Source organism: Thunnus albacares, chromosome 4, assembly GCF_914725855.1.
Source record: "Thunnus albacares chromosome 4, fThuAlb1.1, whole genome shotgun sequence".
Classification (NCBI taxonomy): domain Eukaryota; kingdom Metazoa; phylum Chordata; class Actinopteri; order Scombriformes; family Scombridae; genus Thunnus; species Thunnus albacares.
In genome coordinates, this window is record NC_058109.1 from 23,865,848 (window position 1) to 23,884,680 (window position 18,833).

Consider the following 18,833-nt stretch of genomic DNA (forward strand, 5'->3'; position numbering starts at 1 on the left):
GGAAGACATTAATTTTCTGAATAATCTGTAATAAATACTCTTAGTATCATACCATCTCTGCCAATAATATAGATGTTAAATGTGTAAGAAAATATGTAAACCCCACTCAAATTTCTATTCATCTTTTCAAACACTCATAGCATGCAAACGGTTTGCATCCAGCATTCACAGCAGGTGTGCAAGTGATTGTGTGCCTAATTCTTTGCAGACTTCCAAATCAGCAATCTGCTTGCAATGTTCATCAAAGATTTTAATTACTGACACCAGTCAGATAGATCAACTTGCAAAATATGAAGTTGAGTCAATGTTGTTTACTTTTGCCTCGTTTCTGTATCAAGTCTCTATTTCACATTCCATGCAAACATGTACTTCTGAGTCACGCTGGGTGGAGGACAGTGTTCATCATCAGTGTGCTTTTGCTTTTGTGTTGTAGAGAAATTGAAACCGGGCATGAGAATGTGTGTAGTCAGCTTTAAAAAGGTAGGTACAGTGTCCTCTGATACCATCCTTGATTTAGTTGTACTGTTCAGTATGGGGCCAAGTTTCACCTTTGGCCTTGTATCATTTTTTCCACTCCTCCACATCTAAACATCGACTGCATCTTTCAGCACTCACTTCCTTGTGATCCATGCAATTTCTCCCCTATTATTTTGAATCAGTCCCTTGTTCCTGGTTTGACCGCATCATTTTTACTCTGTCTACTGTCTCCTGAATGAGGTCGACCACCAGACTCCCACTCCCTCTCTGTTCTCTTCCAGCGCAGCGGCGTGCTCCAGCAGCCAAACCACAAGCCTCAATTACCCAGCATTCCTTGGAGAAAGAGGCCTCATGTAGCAGACTATGAAATTAACATTCATGACAAACCTCTCAAGCCACAAAAATATTTCATGAGATCAACAATTGCCAAATTTCGCCATTGAGAAAAATATCACTTCTATTGTATTTTATTCTTACTTTTCTTGCAGGTTTCTGTTATATGTGCATGACATAAAACATAAGTTTACAAAATGTCTTTTTTTTCTTTTTACAAATAGACTCAGGCGGTAATAATGCATAGACAGGGATTTTAATGTATGTTTCACTTACAAATCTGTTCCAAGCACAAGTCACTGGCTTTCACACTGAGCAGTAGTCACTTTGCAACAACCCATGACGCATTGCATCTGTTTACACAGTAAGTACTGAGGCCCCCCGAAACAAAGCATTCATAAAAAGGCAACATATTCATGATACAAACACTCATTTGTACAAATCTTACCGCACACTGGTCATTCTCTACAAGCAGTTCATGAAAAAGATCAAAGAACCACAACCAAAGGAGATAACCTTCACACACAAAAACCCATGAATGACATGATCATTTTGAATGCAAAAGCTGTGGTGATTAATGACCAGTTTGAAAGCAGAAATAATTCATTGAAACACCCTGTAGTTAAGCACCACTGAGGGCAAGACTGTGCTTCAAATATCTCCCCTGTTATTTTCCTACCACGTTGGTTGAGCGGTGAGGTAATGGGATACTACATGGTTATGTATTTCATCATCGCTTGTTTCATTGCACTGGAATGTAAAAATCTTCGGGTTCCTGCTCCCAAAACGCCAGTCTTTTTTTTTTTGGTTAGTTTTAGTTTGTTCAATCCTCACACACAGTGCTCTCTAAAAAGCAGACACTGTAAAACAAATTCTTTTCTAATAAACTCTCTTAAAATGTATCTTTCTCTTTTGTCTACAAATAACTTTTGCTTTTTGAATTTGTGGGTACCACTTAAGTTGAGTACTTCAGTGCATCAGTCGGAAAAGTACAGGTGCTAAATCAGACTACAGGAGATTAACTGTGATAATGTCAGTCTGCCAACATTAATGAGAGGGTGAACGACGACTGCTTCCATGCGTCAGACTTCCTGTGCCTGTTTGGGTGTTCCTCTGTCAAAGTAATTCATAAAATACGAAAACAATTTACACTGAAAACCCCTGAAAAATAATTACTCTTTTAACTACGCTTTACAGTTTGGAGTCACCAGGTACATTACTGTCCAAATACACTACCACACCTACCCAATAGAAATGCAGAATAAAGCTCAGAAATACTTTTTCAAGCAGCACATTGAACTAGCTCTAACCTGTCAAAAAGATGCTTTTTAATTACTCATCAGCGTGGAAAAAACTTTGAAGCTTTTAAACCAGTTTTCTCTCCTTAACCATCATTCGTCTCATGGCAACTGTAACATTATCACAAGTAATGTACACACTATTCATTGTTAATCATGGGATTCACACATGTCAAACCACGTCATGCAAACATCACGTCAGTACCAAAAGTTGATGCTTTTGCAGCAGAGAGAGTATGAATGTCTTAAACAGAAACTGATTGTTTCAGGGATTGAGTGATCAGAGGGTGGATGAAGCTCATGTCAATGGAAGATCTCAGCGTCACTTTTACTGCAATTTCAAAAACAATTGACATTACAGGATTCTTTAAAATAACCGACACTGCTATGTGTTAGAGAGCTGAATGAATGACAAATAAAATTTAAAAAAAAAGAGAAACAGTAAAAATGACAAGTGAGTCAATCTGATGCATATTTACATTCTCTAATCTAGATTTTTCTGAACAGGCTGCATGTGCCTGTTAAAGAATGTAAGAAGAAAAAGATGAAGTTACGATTACAGTGCATGGTGACAGATGCATATCAAATTTAGTTTTTTTGCATCCACACAACCTACTTAGTCCCACTGAGTCTCGAGGAAGGCTGAGCACACTGATCAGTGCTTCTTCTGAATTGTCGTTTGATGTATTTTATTAGTTTTTGTTTGATATTGTAATATTAAACCAGTCTAAATGAAAAAAATACACATCTTGACAACTATGACAGTATGTTTGCAGGTCTCCCCTCTGAGATTACAGTACCTAACTTTGAGACAAAAAGCATAAAACTGCGTTTTAAAGCTGTAAATGTGGTTACAGAAAGAGTCAATGGAGTGCTGCATGAACTGCGCAGAAAGAGACAAAATGTTTCAGAAGCTCCCCCTGAAAATAAACCCATCATACTGTACATCCTAAAGGCACCTTAGACAAAGATATATTCCTGTGCTCGAGTGGTTAAAGAGGTTTGGGGTTGAAAAAAGGAGAAGGGGGAAGCCTTTTCCTTTTAAAAAAAGCTTTACCACTGCATGGAAACACTATCACCACATAAAAGGCTACATAGTAGATAGATGGAGTTTTCATTGCATAAACTATTGAGTCACTGATTGTCTAAAAGCACAACTTAAAGACAGAGAGTGCAGATCTGTGTTCACTTTGCAGCATAAAAGTTAAATTACAAGATTTCAACTTCAGTTAAAATACTGCAAAATATTAAAACTCTCTATGCCTTTCTGCCTTGACAGACTTTCTACACGCCACTCCATCGTTTACAAGGTGATGCTGCATCACTGCAACAGGGTATATTTTAAAGATAAACAAAACATGCATGGGGAACTTCTCTCCTGATCATGCAGATATTGTTTCTGGATTTACACTCCGAAGTCTAACAGTAGGAGGTTAAAAAGACAACACAAAAATATATAAAACGATAACAAATGAAACAAACAAAGACACAGGCTGAGTCAAAAATCATGAATAAAAACAGTGTCCAACAAGCTCTGTCCTGCTCCGGCTAAAAAACAATCCCCCTGACACGCTGGAGGGTTATCTTCCCCTCCTTCCTTTGTATCCTCTCACCATTTCACTTTATTCCCAAACTACCAGTCTGTAAAATAGATCAACTCTGGTGCATCATCATCATCATCATCATCATAATCATCAAGTCTCCCCCCTCCTCCTTTTCTTGCCATTTTATTTCTTCCTTCTCAGGCTGGACAGGCTTGCTCCCCCTGCAGGCGAGAGGTTGGAATGACGCTGTATTCCTAACCAGATAAGGGGGGAGATGGTGCCTCTGGTTCCACCGAGGGGGTTAAAATTGGAAAGTCACTGGGATCAATTAGACAGGTAAGTGGAGCAGGTGCAGGGATCACACCCTGCTGGTAGGGTGGCAACGGTAGCTGCAGTTGGACAGAGAGTCTGCCCCACCGTCGACGTTCTGGGAGCACCCTCCCTCACAACAAGCCTCTGAGAGACAAAGAAGACAGACTGTTAGTGGTGCAGCTTTTTCTTATAAAGCTTCCACCAATAGGCCTATCAATAGTTTCAGACAAGTTGTAAAAACTGACTGTATTTCTGTTCCTTATTTACAGTCCTCATAGTGTGTGTGTGAGATAAACTAATTAATCTAGAAGGAATCTAACAACACTTCAAACTAAACCACCAAACTGGTACCTGCGTGCTGCGGGTGATCCTCTGGCATCAACAGTTGATTTCGGCATGGGCTGGGCAGCGTTGGGTTTGGTCCCTCGTGGCTAGTGCCCAGCTGAAGACGCCTCATGTGGCGAACCACGGCTGTGGCGTTGAATGCTTGCTGCAGAGGGAAAAGCCACAGATGTAATATAAAACAAAGGACAGTAGAATCTCATTCATTGGAAAGTTTGACCAACAAGCTGACCGACTGGATCTTGGACAGAAGCCTGAAGCAGTGGTTCCCCACAGTTGTTTTGCTTGTGATTCTTTAATATGAAGAAACCTCATCGCCTGGCCTCATCAACTGGCCTGAAGATTTGTGGCAATCCCTAACAGTCAAAACAACTTGCAGTGGGTTGTACTTGGAACTTTAGTAGCAAAGGAGTGATTCCTGCAGTTGAGACCAAGATCTGACTTTTATTGTAGCTAAACTGTATTCTCTCCATGTATACTAAAAGGGAAATACACCATATAGCATCTATTGTGCGTATAAGAAAATCAAAGTGCGTTCTAGATAAATTGGAAGCCTTACCTTCCACTTGCTTTTTGCAAAATTCTTCTTGATCTGTGCACTGACAGACTCATGGATGTTTTTTTCCAGGGCAGTATCCCCAGCAATCCTGACAGACAGAGGAGTAAGGAAACATAAAAGTGACAATCTGGATTTCATAAGCACCACGGGTTATACAACATTCCCAACCTGTAGAACAGTTACATCACTAAAGTTGGAGTATCAAGGATGAGCTCATGTGTTTGTGACTGCATTACGACAGAGCAGGATATGACTAGTACCAGGGGTGCTGCAGGGCCTGGTCACAGGTGTAACGTATGTTGTGGTCTTTCTCCATCAGGTGGACTATGAAGTCTTTAGCTATAATTAAAAAAAACAAAAAAGAGAGAAAAGTTTGTTAACTTAAGGTTTATTTATGATTGTACAACATCAGTTTAAAACTGAGCCCAAGGCATCCCGGTAGATCAGTGGTTAAGGTGTATACTGTATAACTGCAAAGATTTTATTTGTAGAAAAATATGCACTGTACCTGAATCAGAGATATCATCCCAGTAAGGAGAATCAAACTCATATTCTGCCTTCAGGATCTGTTCAAACAGTTTGGCATCATTCTCATCATAGAAAGGAGGGTAACCACACAACCTGAGACACAGAGGAGAAGACAGATGTCATGCTTCCTCACAGAGCATCAGAGGAAGTTGATAAAACTACTACTGTTAAAGTATTGTTTCAGTGCGGGCTGGATCAATACATGTTTACTCACAGAATATATGATATGACACCAATAGACCAGCAGTCCACTGCTTTACTATAGGGTTTCTGAGCCAGCACTTCAGGGGCTGAAAGGAAATAAAGGTCATTCAGTTCTTTATATAAGATCATGCTAACTGTAAAAAACAAAGTTGTTGATTTTACATTCATTACAATGCCAGTTGGATTAAATGATTAAACCACAGTTTATGGTTAACTAGTGGTCAGAGCCTTTCTGATGATGCACTGGAGGCAAAAGAAACTATGATTGTTAATTTAGTGTGTGACTCTGCAAGCAAGAGTAGATGGTTGGTGCATTTTCTTCTGTGTTGCTTTGTGGATTTCTGTGCTAATAAAGCATATCAGAGGGTTCCCTTTCATGTAAACATTCTTGATTATAATTCCTGATTTCCTCATTTAGGACAGTATCAGACTTATTTACCGACATATCCAGGTGTTCCACAGGCTGTTGACATCACGCTGCCAGAGCCCTCGATTTTAGACAACCCAAAGTCACTGATCATGATCTTGGAGTCTTCATCCATGCTGTAGTAGAGCAGATTCTCTGGCTGTGATGAGGTGGGACAACACCAAAACCAGGGATGCAAATAAAATATTATTATAGAAAAGAATGAAAAGTATCTCCTGAATACACAGATTGAAACACACCTTTACCACCACAACTATATGATTACTATTCCCCATAGAAGGATTATATGCTTTTACAGAAGGGAATTTAAAGACAACACTTAAGTCAAATTGTGTTTACTTTCAGCAGGAGCACACTATAATTGAATGTTTAGAAAGGAGTCAGTACAGAAACCCAGTGTTACAGTTTTTTCAGCATTTATGGTTGAAGTTAAAAAAAAACAAACATTTGAAAGCTAATTTCAGTCATATCTCTGAACCCCAAACTGACCTTCAGGTCACGGTGCACGATGCCCATGTCGTGGAGGTATTTGACAGCATCAAGAATCTGCCGAATTAGCTTACTGGCGTCTTTCTCTGTGTAGAAGCCTTTCTCTATGATACGGTCAAACAGTTCCCCACCAGACACCCTGGATGAAGAGGGAGAAATTCATTCATTAAAGTGAAGTGAAGCTTTGTCAGAAAGAAATACAGAGAATGGAAATAACTACAAAATCATACTAGACAGAAATGTATAATCTGAGAGAGAGATTTATTTGTGCTAAGTGAACTTGAAGAAGCTACAAGAGAAACGCATTGTTCGCTCCTAATAAAGTCACAGTAAAGTCATCTCAGTGTGCGGTGGTTAATTTTGATTTTCACATGTGTTCCTGCGACTGACTAGCACCTGACTGAAAATACTGGCTGTGCATAGGGAGTTCTGTCCTCTGAGATTTATTTATTTGTTCAAAGTTATGCTATAGTACTGTAATAATGACATGTGCTGCAGGTTTGTCTCTAACAAAAAAAAAAGCATAAAGGTAGAAAATATTTCAACCTCATCTGTGGTGTAAATGAAACAGACAGTAAACCACATACAATGTGATGTCTGTGGATATGAGACTCAGACGCCACTAGATGGAGACATCACTCTGCCTACAGAGCATCTGCTGACAGTATGGGTGTTGGTTTGAGTCTCAAGAATTAACATTTTTTTAACATTATGTATATTTTGAACATACCATGTATATAAAGAGAGAGAGAGAAACAAAAACAAAGGAAAGTCACTAGTATGGCAGACCGATATTGAGTATTCAGATGTTTTTACAAACTGAGACGGCCACTGTTTGTAAAGGACAAGTTGGACAACAATGTCCCCTGTGTCACCATGCCCACATACTTTCAGTTCCCTCATAATACAGTTTTAGTCCCTTATAGGTTTTTACACCTCCTTGCAACATTTTTGACGTTGCCAGACCAGGTTAAAATAACTCTGTTACTGTGGTGAAAGTACTGCAAGGGCACACAAAAACTGTTGTGAAGGAACAAAAATTTATTGCCCATATTTTAAAAAGGAACTTCTCACCACACTCTCCCTCTCTGCCGCTGATTAGCCAGTGACTGTGATTAATGCGTAAATGATTTATATTTTCTGGAGCTTCTCAGCTAATAGAGCTCTTGATTCTGATCTGTCTTTTCTCTCTCTCTCTGACATTTCAGTAGCTGAGGTGGGTGGGAGGCTGACAGGCTGCAAGTGTAAGGGCGTACTCCCCACTGGTGTTCATGAGTAGGCATAGTACACGCACATGCAAGTGTGTTACGCAGTGCAATTAATGGCATGTGACATGCAGTGTGTGGGAGATGGCGCAAATAGGGAGGTTCAAACACACATTGCACAAAGACGGATCACACAAACCCAAACATATGTGAATACTCACAGTTGCATGACAAGGTAGAGGTGTGATTTACTCTCAAATATATCTTCCAGAGATACAATGTTGGTGTGTTTAATCCTGTGAGGAAGAAGAGAAGATGAGAAAGAGGGCAAGAAATTAAGTTTTCTGATACAGAATTTATTATTTAGGCCTGAATACTTGCGAGTTTTGTCTGCAGATACTAAAAATAATCCCTCTAGGTGTCTTGAAAATACAGATAATTTCGTGATTGGGTCGGTAGTGAACCTGGCCGCCGCACAGGTTCGTCCAACAGTCACATGTACTTCTTACTGGCTGTAGACGAGGCTGCGCTGTGTGCTGGAACGCAGCTCCCTAATTGGCTGAACTCTGTGTTCTGATGCCCCTTGAGACCCATGGGTGCAGTGACAAGGGTGAGAAGATGACTCACCAGATCTAGATTGGTACTGTACCTCTCAGCCTGACCAGTGTGTACTGTAAGTTACCATACCTACCAAACCTTTGACTCGCACACATGCTAACATTTATCCTGTGTTTTTTAGTGAAGTGTGTATAACAAACTGGGTGAAAGGTCACATAATATTAAAATTCAAAAATTCAACTATCTTTTACTTACTTAAAGGTGCATAACATGCACATGACTAACATGTCTTATTGTACAGGGAAACAATAACTTTAGGATATGTGGGAACATAACGTCTAGATGGAAAACAGTTTATACCAATCTGCTTCTTTAAAAAAGCCTTAGTTACTGTGATAATGACAGTAATAAAAACAATGTTTGTATTTCTTAATGAAATCCCTAGAATAGTGACAGTAATGGTGTCTTGACCCTCAAACCTCACTACTTTTTTGGTACCTACTGAAAAGTACTGTGTATAGAAAACTGTCAAGTACAGAATGCACGTAAATGTGCCCTCTTATAAAAATATCGCTCCATAGTGCTACTAGTAATCAAAAACTCCACAGGGTACTTTTGACTCCAATGCTTTTTTCTTTCCGCCTGATAATACACTTATACTTGTGTGTAACCTTCTTATGTAGTTCAACTCAGTGCTTGGTTTATGTGTGTATGTTTGTCAGTGACTGAGTTGACTTGGAGGACAATGACAACATAAAGCCATGTGAGGTAACTGTGTATGCGTCAGCCTAAACTCATACCGGATTAGCAATGAGTCTTATCCAGATTGTAACAATGCATGGACACCTTCATTCATCTGCTTAGCTCAGTGCAGAAGGATCTATGGACCCAGTGAAGGATGAATGATGGATTAAACCTGCCGAGCGAGCAGACACATGTGAACACGTGTGAGCTCAAGCGTGCACATCCACTCTCTATTAGAGAAGGTCAAACACATGCAGTAAACATACTGCGTTGAACTTGAATTTCTGTGCAGGTTTATGTGGATGAGATGTGACACTGGTGCGGTTGAAGCCGGTGATGGTGATTGGCAGAGAGCTGAAAGGTCTACTGAAGGCTGGTGAGTCATCTGCTGACCCCTGTCAGCACCCGTGGATTTCACAGGGCATCACAACACGGGAGTTAGTAAATTAGACAGCAGAGCAGAGGTCTTCAGCCAGTAACAACTACATTTGGCATCTGACTGAAATGGGCAGATGTACTGATTCTTAAATCCATTTTCTGTTGAATTTCTCAAATAATTACAGAGCTAATAGATTTATTTAAGGAACCTTTTGGATTAGCACCTAAGCTAAATCTCTGCATTCATAACAGCTGTTGAAACACACCCTTAGACCCTCTGGCATTACACCTGATCTTTTAATTTTTTCACATTTGCTATTTTTCTCCTTTCTTTTGTCTCAAATGTTTTGTTTTCAAGGCAACTGAGGAGGACTTCCATGAGAGAATGAATGCTTCTTACAATATCTTCAGGATGTTTAAGTTCCTGTGACGGGAGAAGTGTTGTCTTAAGTGTCTCGCGGTTTCTGTGGAGTCTTTTTTCACGCGAAACTCCATCTCTTACAGTAAGAGCTGAGATAATAATGCCTTTCTCAGGTCAGAAGGAATTCATCCATTTAAGTGAAGAGGATCACGTTTGTCCAGCAGAAATCTACAACAGTTTCCTTGATTAGAAACTGGTTTACATGATGAGTTAGAATTCAGTTTAGTGTAGAAAGCTTTAATATGATTACACAGGTGCATGAAAATGCACAGTTGAAGAGACAACTCAAGTCCCCTGTTTGACATCAGACGGACTGTATAATCACATGACTCGCTGTACGCCTCATCTAACACATGGATGTTTTAACAAAGGGGTTTTAGTCACTGAAAAGGCACATTTGGTGTTTTCAGGCGAAAAACGTAATGAGCAATGGGCGGAAACACATGCTTATTTTGAGTCCAAATTTAACTGAGATGAATCCGATTAACAAACTCAGATATGTTTTAGTTATGCTATACAGCCATGTTAATAAGTCTTTGCAGATTTTCAACAGAGCCTCTGCAGCAACTTCACACCAACTCTTCTGATTGGCATCGCTGCAAATGACTTAACAGAGTGTGATTAGTCACTGTATTTGCACAACTGTGTGCAAATAAATGTTTAAGTAAATGTTTTGTCTAGATAAAATGAGAAGGGGATGATCAGCCAGCTAACCAGTGTGATGAAATCACATGGCTATATTAGCGGTGCATTAAACCTTAAACTACCATTATACTGGGCTGCCGTCTTACATCATGTAATTAAAATAGATAAAAGAGTTGACTGAGTGTATCCCAGGAGGATCATCTGGCTCTACATCTGCCCCCACATTAGCTAGGTCATTACACAGTCAAGTGATAGTAGATATAAAGAATAAATCAAAACAGTGTTACTAGTGCTGGCTAGAAACATTAAATAAACGCCAGTGATTTACAGTGAGAGACACAACAAGGGTCATTAAAGTAAAGACAGGATGACTAGTTTGGCTGTAGTCCCTAAAGAAGGCAAAGGTTGAGCGGGTCGTATAAATGTGTGGCCATCCTTCCAGTCTGAGAATTTTTATTAGAAGATAACATTTTTATAGTGTCTCCAGTAATGTTTTTCTTTATAAAAGATGAAATTTTTATTATTATACTGATTGTTAGTCACATCTGGCTTTTCTATTCAAGTTGTGATTGCACCTTTAACTAATAAATAATATAAAGGGAAATATATTTTCCATCTGATGAATTCATGTCCTTGCAAAGCAAGAGAATGAGCAGACATTAAGATATTACATCTATTTTTGTTAAATATTACACCTATTTAAAGCAGCATTCATTGATTTTTTGGGTCATTGTTAATATGTTGAAAACACAACATTGACATACATGTATTAACACTTCATAATGAGATTTGAGCAAACTTGTTGGCAAACAGTTGCCTATTTACACATCCAGCAGACATCGAAGAACATTATCATTCACTCTACTTTCACCTTTGATTTGCTTTAAGGAAATGTGTATTTTACCTTTAATATACTCAGCTTCACACACAGACTGTGTCCCCACTCTGCATACCGAGGGGGAGTTGAGAATGACGTGTTAAAATGAGTAATGAAACCTTTGTGTGAGTCTACACAAACTTCAGAGAGAGCGAGCGCGTCGTGATTTCTACCTCCAGTTTACTCCATTTGTCAAGATTTTAACTGCTAACTAACCCCCGCCACTCTCATTCCACCATCCTCACCTCAGGATGGATCATAGCTGTATATTGGCTAGAGTTGTGTGTCTCCTGTAACCCAGGCAACAAGAGCTCTAAAAATAACTTGGGACCCAATGTAGATCAGCTATGTTCACCATGGCCTGTAATTCCCACATCTAAAGAGAAGTACGTTTGAACCACTAACAATTACATGGAGTGTTATTGTCACTTGGCTTTGTCTTATCATACTAAAATAGTATTGCACAGGTAGAAGGGAAACATGTGCATTAGCTGGTTGAGGAGGAATCATGTGCAGTAGTTTTTGTAGGTATGATCACAGAACAGCTTGTACAACACCATGAGAAAGGATCTGTTCACCCAAATTACAAAAAATTACAAAATACAAAAAAATATATTTTCTCACCCCAGACCATTGTAGTTGAATTATATTTTGTTTATGGTGCTCAAAGCATTGAAAAACAAAACTTTTCATAAAATTCAGAAGGTTAATCCACAGAGCATGCGGTCATTCAAATGATTTCTTCAGTAGAAATTAGTTCAATGAGAAGTGGTCACAATGAGTTCTGTGGTATTTCGAGAGTAACCTGGACATTGTTTCCTGAAATACAAGCTGCTGTGGAATTGTCTAAAAGCATCTTTTCAATACACTGAGCACCACAGATGAAATTACATTCCCACTGCACTGGGGTTGAGTCATAAACTGCAGAAGCGGATATCTCAAATCATGGGCATTGTTGTTTTTTTTTCTTTCCTTTTTTCCTTTTTGTAATTTGGATAAACTCATCCTTTAACTTCCACTGTCCATTTCTTTTCTGTTAGAATATGAAGAACAAAATATATATATATATATATATATATATATATATATATATATATATATATATATATATATATATATATATATATATAAAATATATATATAATATAAGATCTAATATCGCTAACTTCTCAAATCAGTCAAGACCACTTACTTGTGCAGGACTGCTATCTCATTCTCAATGCTGTTTTCCTTGCCCTCTAATGCCTTCTTGGGGATACACTTGATGGCCACCAATTTCTGGGTCCTCTTCTCCTCTGCCAGGACCACCTCAGAGAAAGCTCCTCTGAAACACAAACACACAGGTCAGTCTGTCAGACCTCAGTCCATTTATCATCGGGTGTTTAGGCAGAGCTCTTCACATGTATGCATGTGCAGAGTGGAGATATAAAACTCCTGGTTTGATGTTACATCGGCTAAACTGTTGAGATAAGTTGGTCACTAACTGTACATGTAAGTACTGGTAGAAATTCTATCCTGTTGATGCCAGATTGTTTTTATTTTAACTTCAGCCTCCTCCTTAAGTTGTTGTTGTTGTAAGTTTTGGAGAGTCTACAAATAGGTGGGATGATTTGGAACTGCCAGTATCAAATGTTGAGGTTCATCTTGGTGACAAAATTACATCTACTTCCTTCATGCCCAAAACTGCTTTAAGCTTAAAATCTTGCCCATGTCAATCAATCAGATGGCCACAGTCATTAAACACTGTTATGTTATAGTAACACGTCTCTTTCTGTCTCGAATTTTCTTTCAACATGGTTGATGTGAAAGTTCACAGTAAAACTGCCAAAACTTGTGGATAAGATAATTGATATGTTTGATAGATTTTCACAATTTTCACTAAATTACTTAAACATTTGGCTCTGTGTGAGTGTTTGCACCAGTGCAAACTTTCTGCATGCTCACTTTCCACAATTCCTCCACTACACAGTGTAGTTCAGTAGTTAACATTAAAATGTGTGTATGTGGATGATACAGTAAAAATAAAAAGCTCAACATAGGTTCAGACATATAAAACCCATTCACACAACAGAACAGATAATTCCATGCGTTAATCAAGCATATCTATGGATTAGTAGTACCTTTATCACTTCATCCATGCTTCATACAGTATATTTAACAATGTGACATTGTATGTTATGTGTATATAGATAACACTATACAACAGTTTTGTGCAGGGTTGTGGCACGCTGAGGTGCACACAGTCATTATATCTGCCATGTTGCTTTCTTTCTATCTCAGCTAAAATCAGCTGAACAATGACAAAGAAACAAACTCAAACTAGCAAAAGAATTTTAGCATTTTCCCATGACCCGGAGTAAAGAGCAGAGGCAGGCATTTCTAATGATCTATGGTGTTTTGGCCGAGGTCCAGGGATTTTTGACTGAGACCCAAAGCTGTGCAATAACAATATGGAATCCTGACCCACATTTAAAGGTCTGAGCCCGATATTACACTGGCACAGTTAGTAGTACGACAGTAATGAGACGTGGGGCAGCAGGAGAAGGAACCTTTTAAGGGTAATACTGACTTAGTAAAGTGTGAGTATACTGTGAAAGAAACTGAGTTGTTGAAGGCCTGCGTAACTTGTAGGGTATAAAAATATCCCAGGTCCACTACAACAGCCTGCTACAGTGGTCTCATATTTACTACATGTATGAAAGTCCCTGGAGGATTAGACAACATAGGTTTTATGTTGCATAATCCTAATAACAACTAATAAACCTAAATATCATGCTCTGACTAAACTAAGGGATTCAACTGTAGTCTTTACCACAAAGTGATGTAATTTTGATTCATATGAATAGTTATCATATCGTAAACTTGGCAATATTTCAAATGTTACTAGTTCAATAAACAAAAAGGAAGAGGTACTACGCACTTGGTTCATTTACTTTTATTATTCTTTTGGTAAGAGACCTTCTTGAGGGATACAGGGCAAACAGAGAATAAAAGTTAAGTGTACAGACATTCCAGTAATTAGACCCAATGCAAAACATCTGTGAATCCTGCAAACAAGACCGTACAACTCAAGATTTGCAAGAAAAATGTCTTCCCTGGAAAGTACCAGGAAGGTAGTAGGGGGCAGGCACTCTTTGTCTCTACTTTAAATCACAAAACAAGATAGGAACGTAATGCAATGACATGACCTGGTTTGATTTTTCATGGTGCACTTCATCTGAAAAAAGCAACATTTCTGGATAAAAATGGTTGCATTTTTACAGGGAATTTTGCACATCAGATCTTACTCATACTTCCACTGATATTTTGCTACCAGGCAGTCACCCACTCTTCATCAGTTCATGGCGAACGAATGCAATGTTTGTTTTGGAACAGACTATTATCTAATCAGCATACTAACAGTGCTGCCAATAAATTCCACCTTAAAACATGTGCTACTAAGATTGAAGGAAAGTTTAAAGCTGTCTAACATCTCTCTGCACAAATGTACTGATATTACATCAATACCCGCTGGTGCACTTTTGCAAACTGCAAAATGTAACAACACTCCCTGACATTACAGTAAGTTTCTAAAACAAGTGTATGTGTGGATGGGGGGGGGATTACATGTCAGCTGTCAGTTTGTGCCCTACCGTATCTCTTCGTCCACAGATAGGCATGATGTGTGGGCAGAGAGGAACCATAACCATTCAGTTGCTAGGTTTGCAGATACATTATCAGCTTTACAAAAAAGGAAGTACTGCATCGTTCCATGTCAGCATCACCAGAAGAAGAAACTGCATGACCTGCAGACTACAACTTCTCTATGAAAAATACCCTCTTCTGTGTAAAAAAAAAAAAAGCTTTTTAATTTTGACACTTGTATTTTGAAATTTTGTGACAAAGCAAAACCTCCCCTCAGTCCAAAGCCTGAAACACTGAATGGAAGAATTTAAGAGTTTTATTATATTATTTTATTCATTTTTTATTTATAAAAATATAAATAATAATCAAATATAATTATATTGGAGTAATAATAATATAAATAAATTTATTACTCCAATATGTGATGCTGAATACTGGAACATTTTCATGTTTTGATGCATGTTGACTGCTTAAACCCAAATGATATTTGTTCTACAGCTGTGTTATTCACTTCTGAACTGGAAAATGTTCTCTTCTCCTCGAGCAGAACCTCTGGGTGTTTTAACAGCAAAATAAGTGTGTATTTTCTGAGAGTACACAATGCATACTGACATAGTGTTCCTAGTTTATTTACAGACTCAGTTTGACTTGTTTAGTTGTTGTAAGAGTTGCCCATGTTCACAATTAATTATTGGACCACTGACCACTACCAGTACAGCAAACCCCAAACCAAATGTAAAATGATTTTAAAGAAACATTGGACAACAAACACATTTGGCAGCAAACTGAGATAGCTTTGGTCAATATTCAGTACTTGTTTGTCTCATCAAAATCACTTACTACAGTAGTGACAACTTCTATTACCTTTTTACTTAATTACTTACTTTAAGTAATTAAGTCTCTCACTTCATCCTGTCTGTGAAATACAACACTAATAAAAAGCTGTCAAAAACTTACTTCCAATTGCTATAAGACAGCAAACATCTTGCCTTGTTTGTTTCTGATTCATGACAATCCTATAATTAATTTTCGACAAGCATGGTACCATCTGAGCTTCCTGCTGACTGACTTTTCTGCCATGTACTTTCTGACACATTGTATACTTTTGTATTTATTTTTCAGGAGCAACATTTTTTAACCTTAAAAATATACAAAAGAAACACCAACATACTGAATATGTCTCACAAATGTCCCATGGCCCTGACTTTTTTCCCTCAGGTTCCATAACTTACTTTACTCTGTGTGACCTACATATGGCTTCTCTGGTGTTATTAACCTCAAAGCTAACAGAACACTGAAGCCGTTCTGTGATCAAAGTAACAATTATCCTGGGAGTGAGGCTCTGTGGTCACATCCCAACAAGAGAGTAAAACTGCCAAACAAAGGCCATTAGCTTTGGCAGAAATCCAGCTGTGTGAAGCGCTGCAAATTCCTGTGCAGCATCTGGAGGATTTAGTTGACATTCTCCATGCACCCACGACAGATCGAGGGGCTCTGGGGAAGTGTCAACCAGTGGTTTGCACAAACATTAGGAAACTCTGAGAACACTAATGCGTCTTTGAGTATGGATATTTCCTCTGTCTCTCTACATTATTTTGCAATCCCCTGCCTGAGGTGTTGATTCAGCTTAAAATGTGAATGTTGTCTTTTAATAACAGGTTAAAAGGAGTGTAATGTGATAACAGGGGTTAAGCCTCAGGCACATCATTACTTGCAATTTAAATGAAAAAAAAAACAATCCTAGTTTAGAATATTGTTTATCAGAAGCAGAAACCTTTCACCCCTGACTTCCTGTCAGCAATGGCACTGGATCCTGTTTTCATGCAGTTCCAGAAGATACTTACTCCTTTCTGAATGCCAGTTAACTATAGGTCAACATTTTCATTGTGCTGAGCATAACCATCAACATATATGAATGCTGCATATTTTTTTGCCCATGCTTTTGTTGATTCTGGGTATAATAATATGTTATTAATATGTAATAAAATGTTATTGACAATAGTCCGCTTAGTCCTACTGCCAATGACATTCATTTACAATAACAACTCACTGTTGTATTATGCAAGTTATAAGTTCTGAGATTACTAATACTAATGAAGATGATGGAGATGAAAGTTTGAAGAGAATAATGCTCAATTGTCGTGCTGAGTTTCACACAATGACATTGTTCAAATGTTTATGTGAGGAAACAGTGCTGATGAACAACAAGCTCCTGTACTTAAGCCTTGTCTATGCAGCGTGGGCCTTTCCACACCCTACACTGTAAGCAATGAAAGTAAAGCAAAATATTTTATCACTAACAACTAATGATGTTGCCTTAAATTCTGAAGGGTTTCACCCAAATAAAGGGTTACAACAACTATGGTACAAAAAGTGAGGAAAAAGCTCAACTGGAGTGCAGAGGATGTAAAGGTTGAAATTCCTGAGAGGCCGGCTGCCTGTACCTGGCAGCAAAAAAGATCACATTATTAAGAATCAGTCAGCACAAAAATGCAAAAAAAAAAAAAAAGTCACATTTTTTATCCTGCTGCTGACACAGTGCAGGTTCAGAAAATATGTAGAGCATAATTGTGATGAATATTTGATGCAGGTGCAGAGAAGTGCAGTATTGAGTTTGCTGAAAGCTTAATCCCACCAAGGGTTTCAGCTGGATTATAAGGTAAACAACTGTGTTTACTGAGCTGTTCCTGTTCCTAACAGGACATTCTTATCACCATCATGGGACCTGTGTCCAGGAAGAGGAAACACACACACACATACACACACACACACACACACACAGCACCACTGCAAAGCATTAGCTATTAAACCCCCAGTAAAGACATGCTTACTGACACTATCCAAACAGTTGGGCGTGTTCTCAGAAATGCACTGTGCAAATACTTTAGACAAGAGTTTAAATATAGACAGACAGCAACACAATTTGAATGTGTGGAGCCTCATACTGTGTAAATATTTGCACGCTAATGAAACAACATATTTCCAAGTAATTGACATTTTAGTATTGTGCACAAATTTGGTGTCCAAACACTTTGCATCCCGCTCAAATATGGGACAAGGCGCGGCCTTTTTACTTTCACTGCTCAAAAGCAAAGTTCAAACATATCTCTTTATAACATCACTCTTTTGTCTTTGTCTCTGGGTAAGCTGCTAGCTTAAAATACACACTTGGGGTTGCTTAGTTTCTGTCGCTGGAAGCAACCTTTTCATGTGTGTGTCCCACTATGCCTCACTCGGTGCATCAAAGGAATTTAAAACCAAGGATTTCACATGCCATCACGCATGCATTTGTGCTCAATCTCATACAACAAACACACAGGCACAAAACATAAAGGCAAACATGTACCAGTGGATCAATAGATGCCATCGTTACACACACACAGACACTGCAAAACCAGCTGAGCTCTTATGAGTTTCCAAAATAATGATGATCCATAAAGCGTATTATACGTAATAAATAAATAAATGACAACAAGCACCATAAACATATTAGTGACTATTACTGTCACACTTTTACATGCAATTATCACAAAATAAACATACTTTTGCATTGCCTGCCTTTTTGCAGAGCCATACAAGCTCAAATCTCTATACTGGTGATGGTAATAATTCACTTTCAGTCCCTTCAGTTCCTTCTCCTTATTTTGAAAACATGCCTGCCTTTTCTTACCATCTGCTGTGTTCCATAGGTGCCAATTCAGACATGTACACATGCTGTGTTGAAGTAAGCTCAAATGAAAAATACACATTTAAATATTAACTCTGATTTAAAGAAAACAAACAAGGAAGCGTTCCTCGTACGATGTGGTGTGTTATGAGAATTCAGACATTCTTTGACTATCTGCCATGTTTTTTCTTCCTATAAGTC

General features: G+C 38.4%; 1 protein-coding gene across 3 annotated transcripts in view; it reads right to left on the bottom strand.

Moving 5' to 3' along the window:
- Positions 1 to 1,047: 1,047 nt before the first annotated feature.
- Positions 1,048 to 18,833, bottom strand: part of camk1b (calcium/calmodulin-dependent protein kinase Ib) — a 35,598-nt gene continuing 17,812 nt past the window's right edge. For 2 of the 3 annotated variants that reach the window (XM_044349241.1, XM_044349239.1), the window contains 10 exons: positions 12,534 to 12,665; positions 7,940 to 8,014; positions 6,514 to 6,652; positions 6,037 to 6,163; positions 5,608 to 5,683; positions 5,374 to 5,486; positions 5,126 to 5,204; positions 4,866 to 4,953; positions 4,316 to 4,454; positions 1,048 to 4,108 (listed from right to left, as the gene is read on the bottom strand). In XM_044349241.1, coding sequence (XP_044205176.1) covers positions 4,011 to 4,108; positions 4,316 to 4,454; positions 4,866 to 4,953; positions 5,126 to 5,204; positions 5,374 to 5,486; positions 5,608 to 5,683; positions 6,037 to 6,163; positions 6,514 to 6,652; positions 7,940 to 8,014; positions 12,534 to 12,665 — 1,066 coding nt within the window. In that variant the 3' untranslated portion in view covers positions 1,048 to 4,010. Of the gene's footprint in view, positions 4,109 to 4,315; positions 4,455 to 4,538; positions 4,663 to 4,865; positions 4,954 to 5,125; positions 5,205 to 5,373; positions 5,487 to 5,607; positions 5,684 to 6,036; positions 6,164 to 6,513; positions 6,653 to 7,939; positions 8,015 to 12,533; positions 12,666 to 18,833 lie in introns of those variants that run through there. The other variant, XR_006403094.1, reaches the window with a different exon arrangement.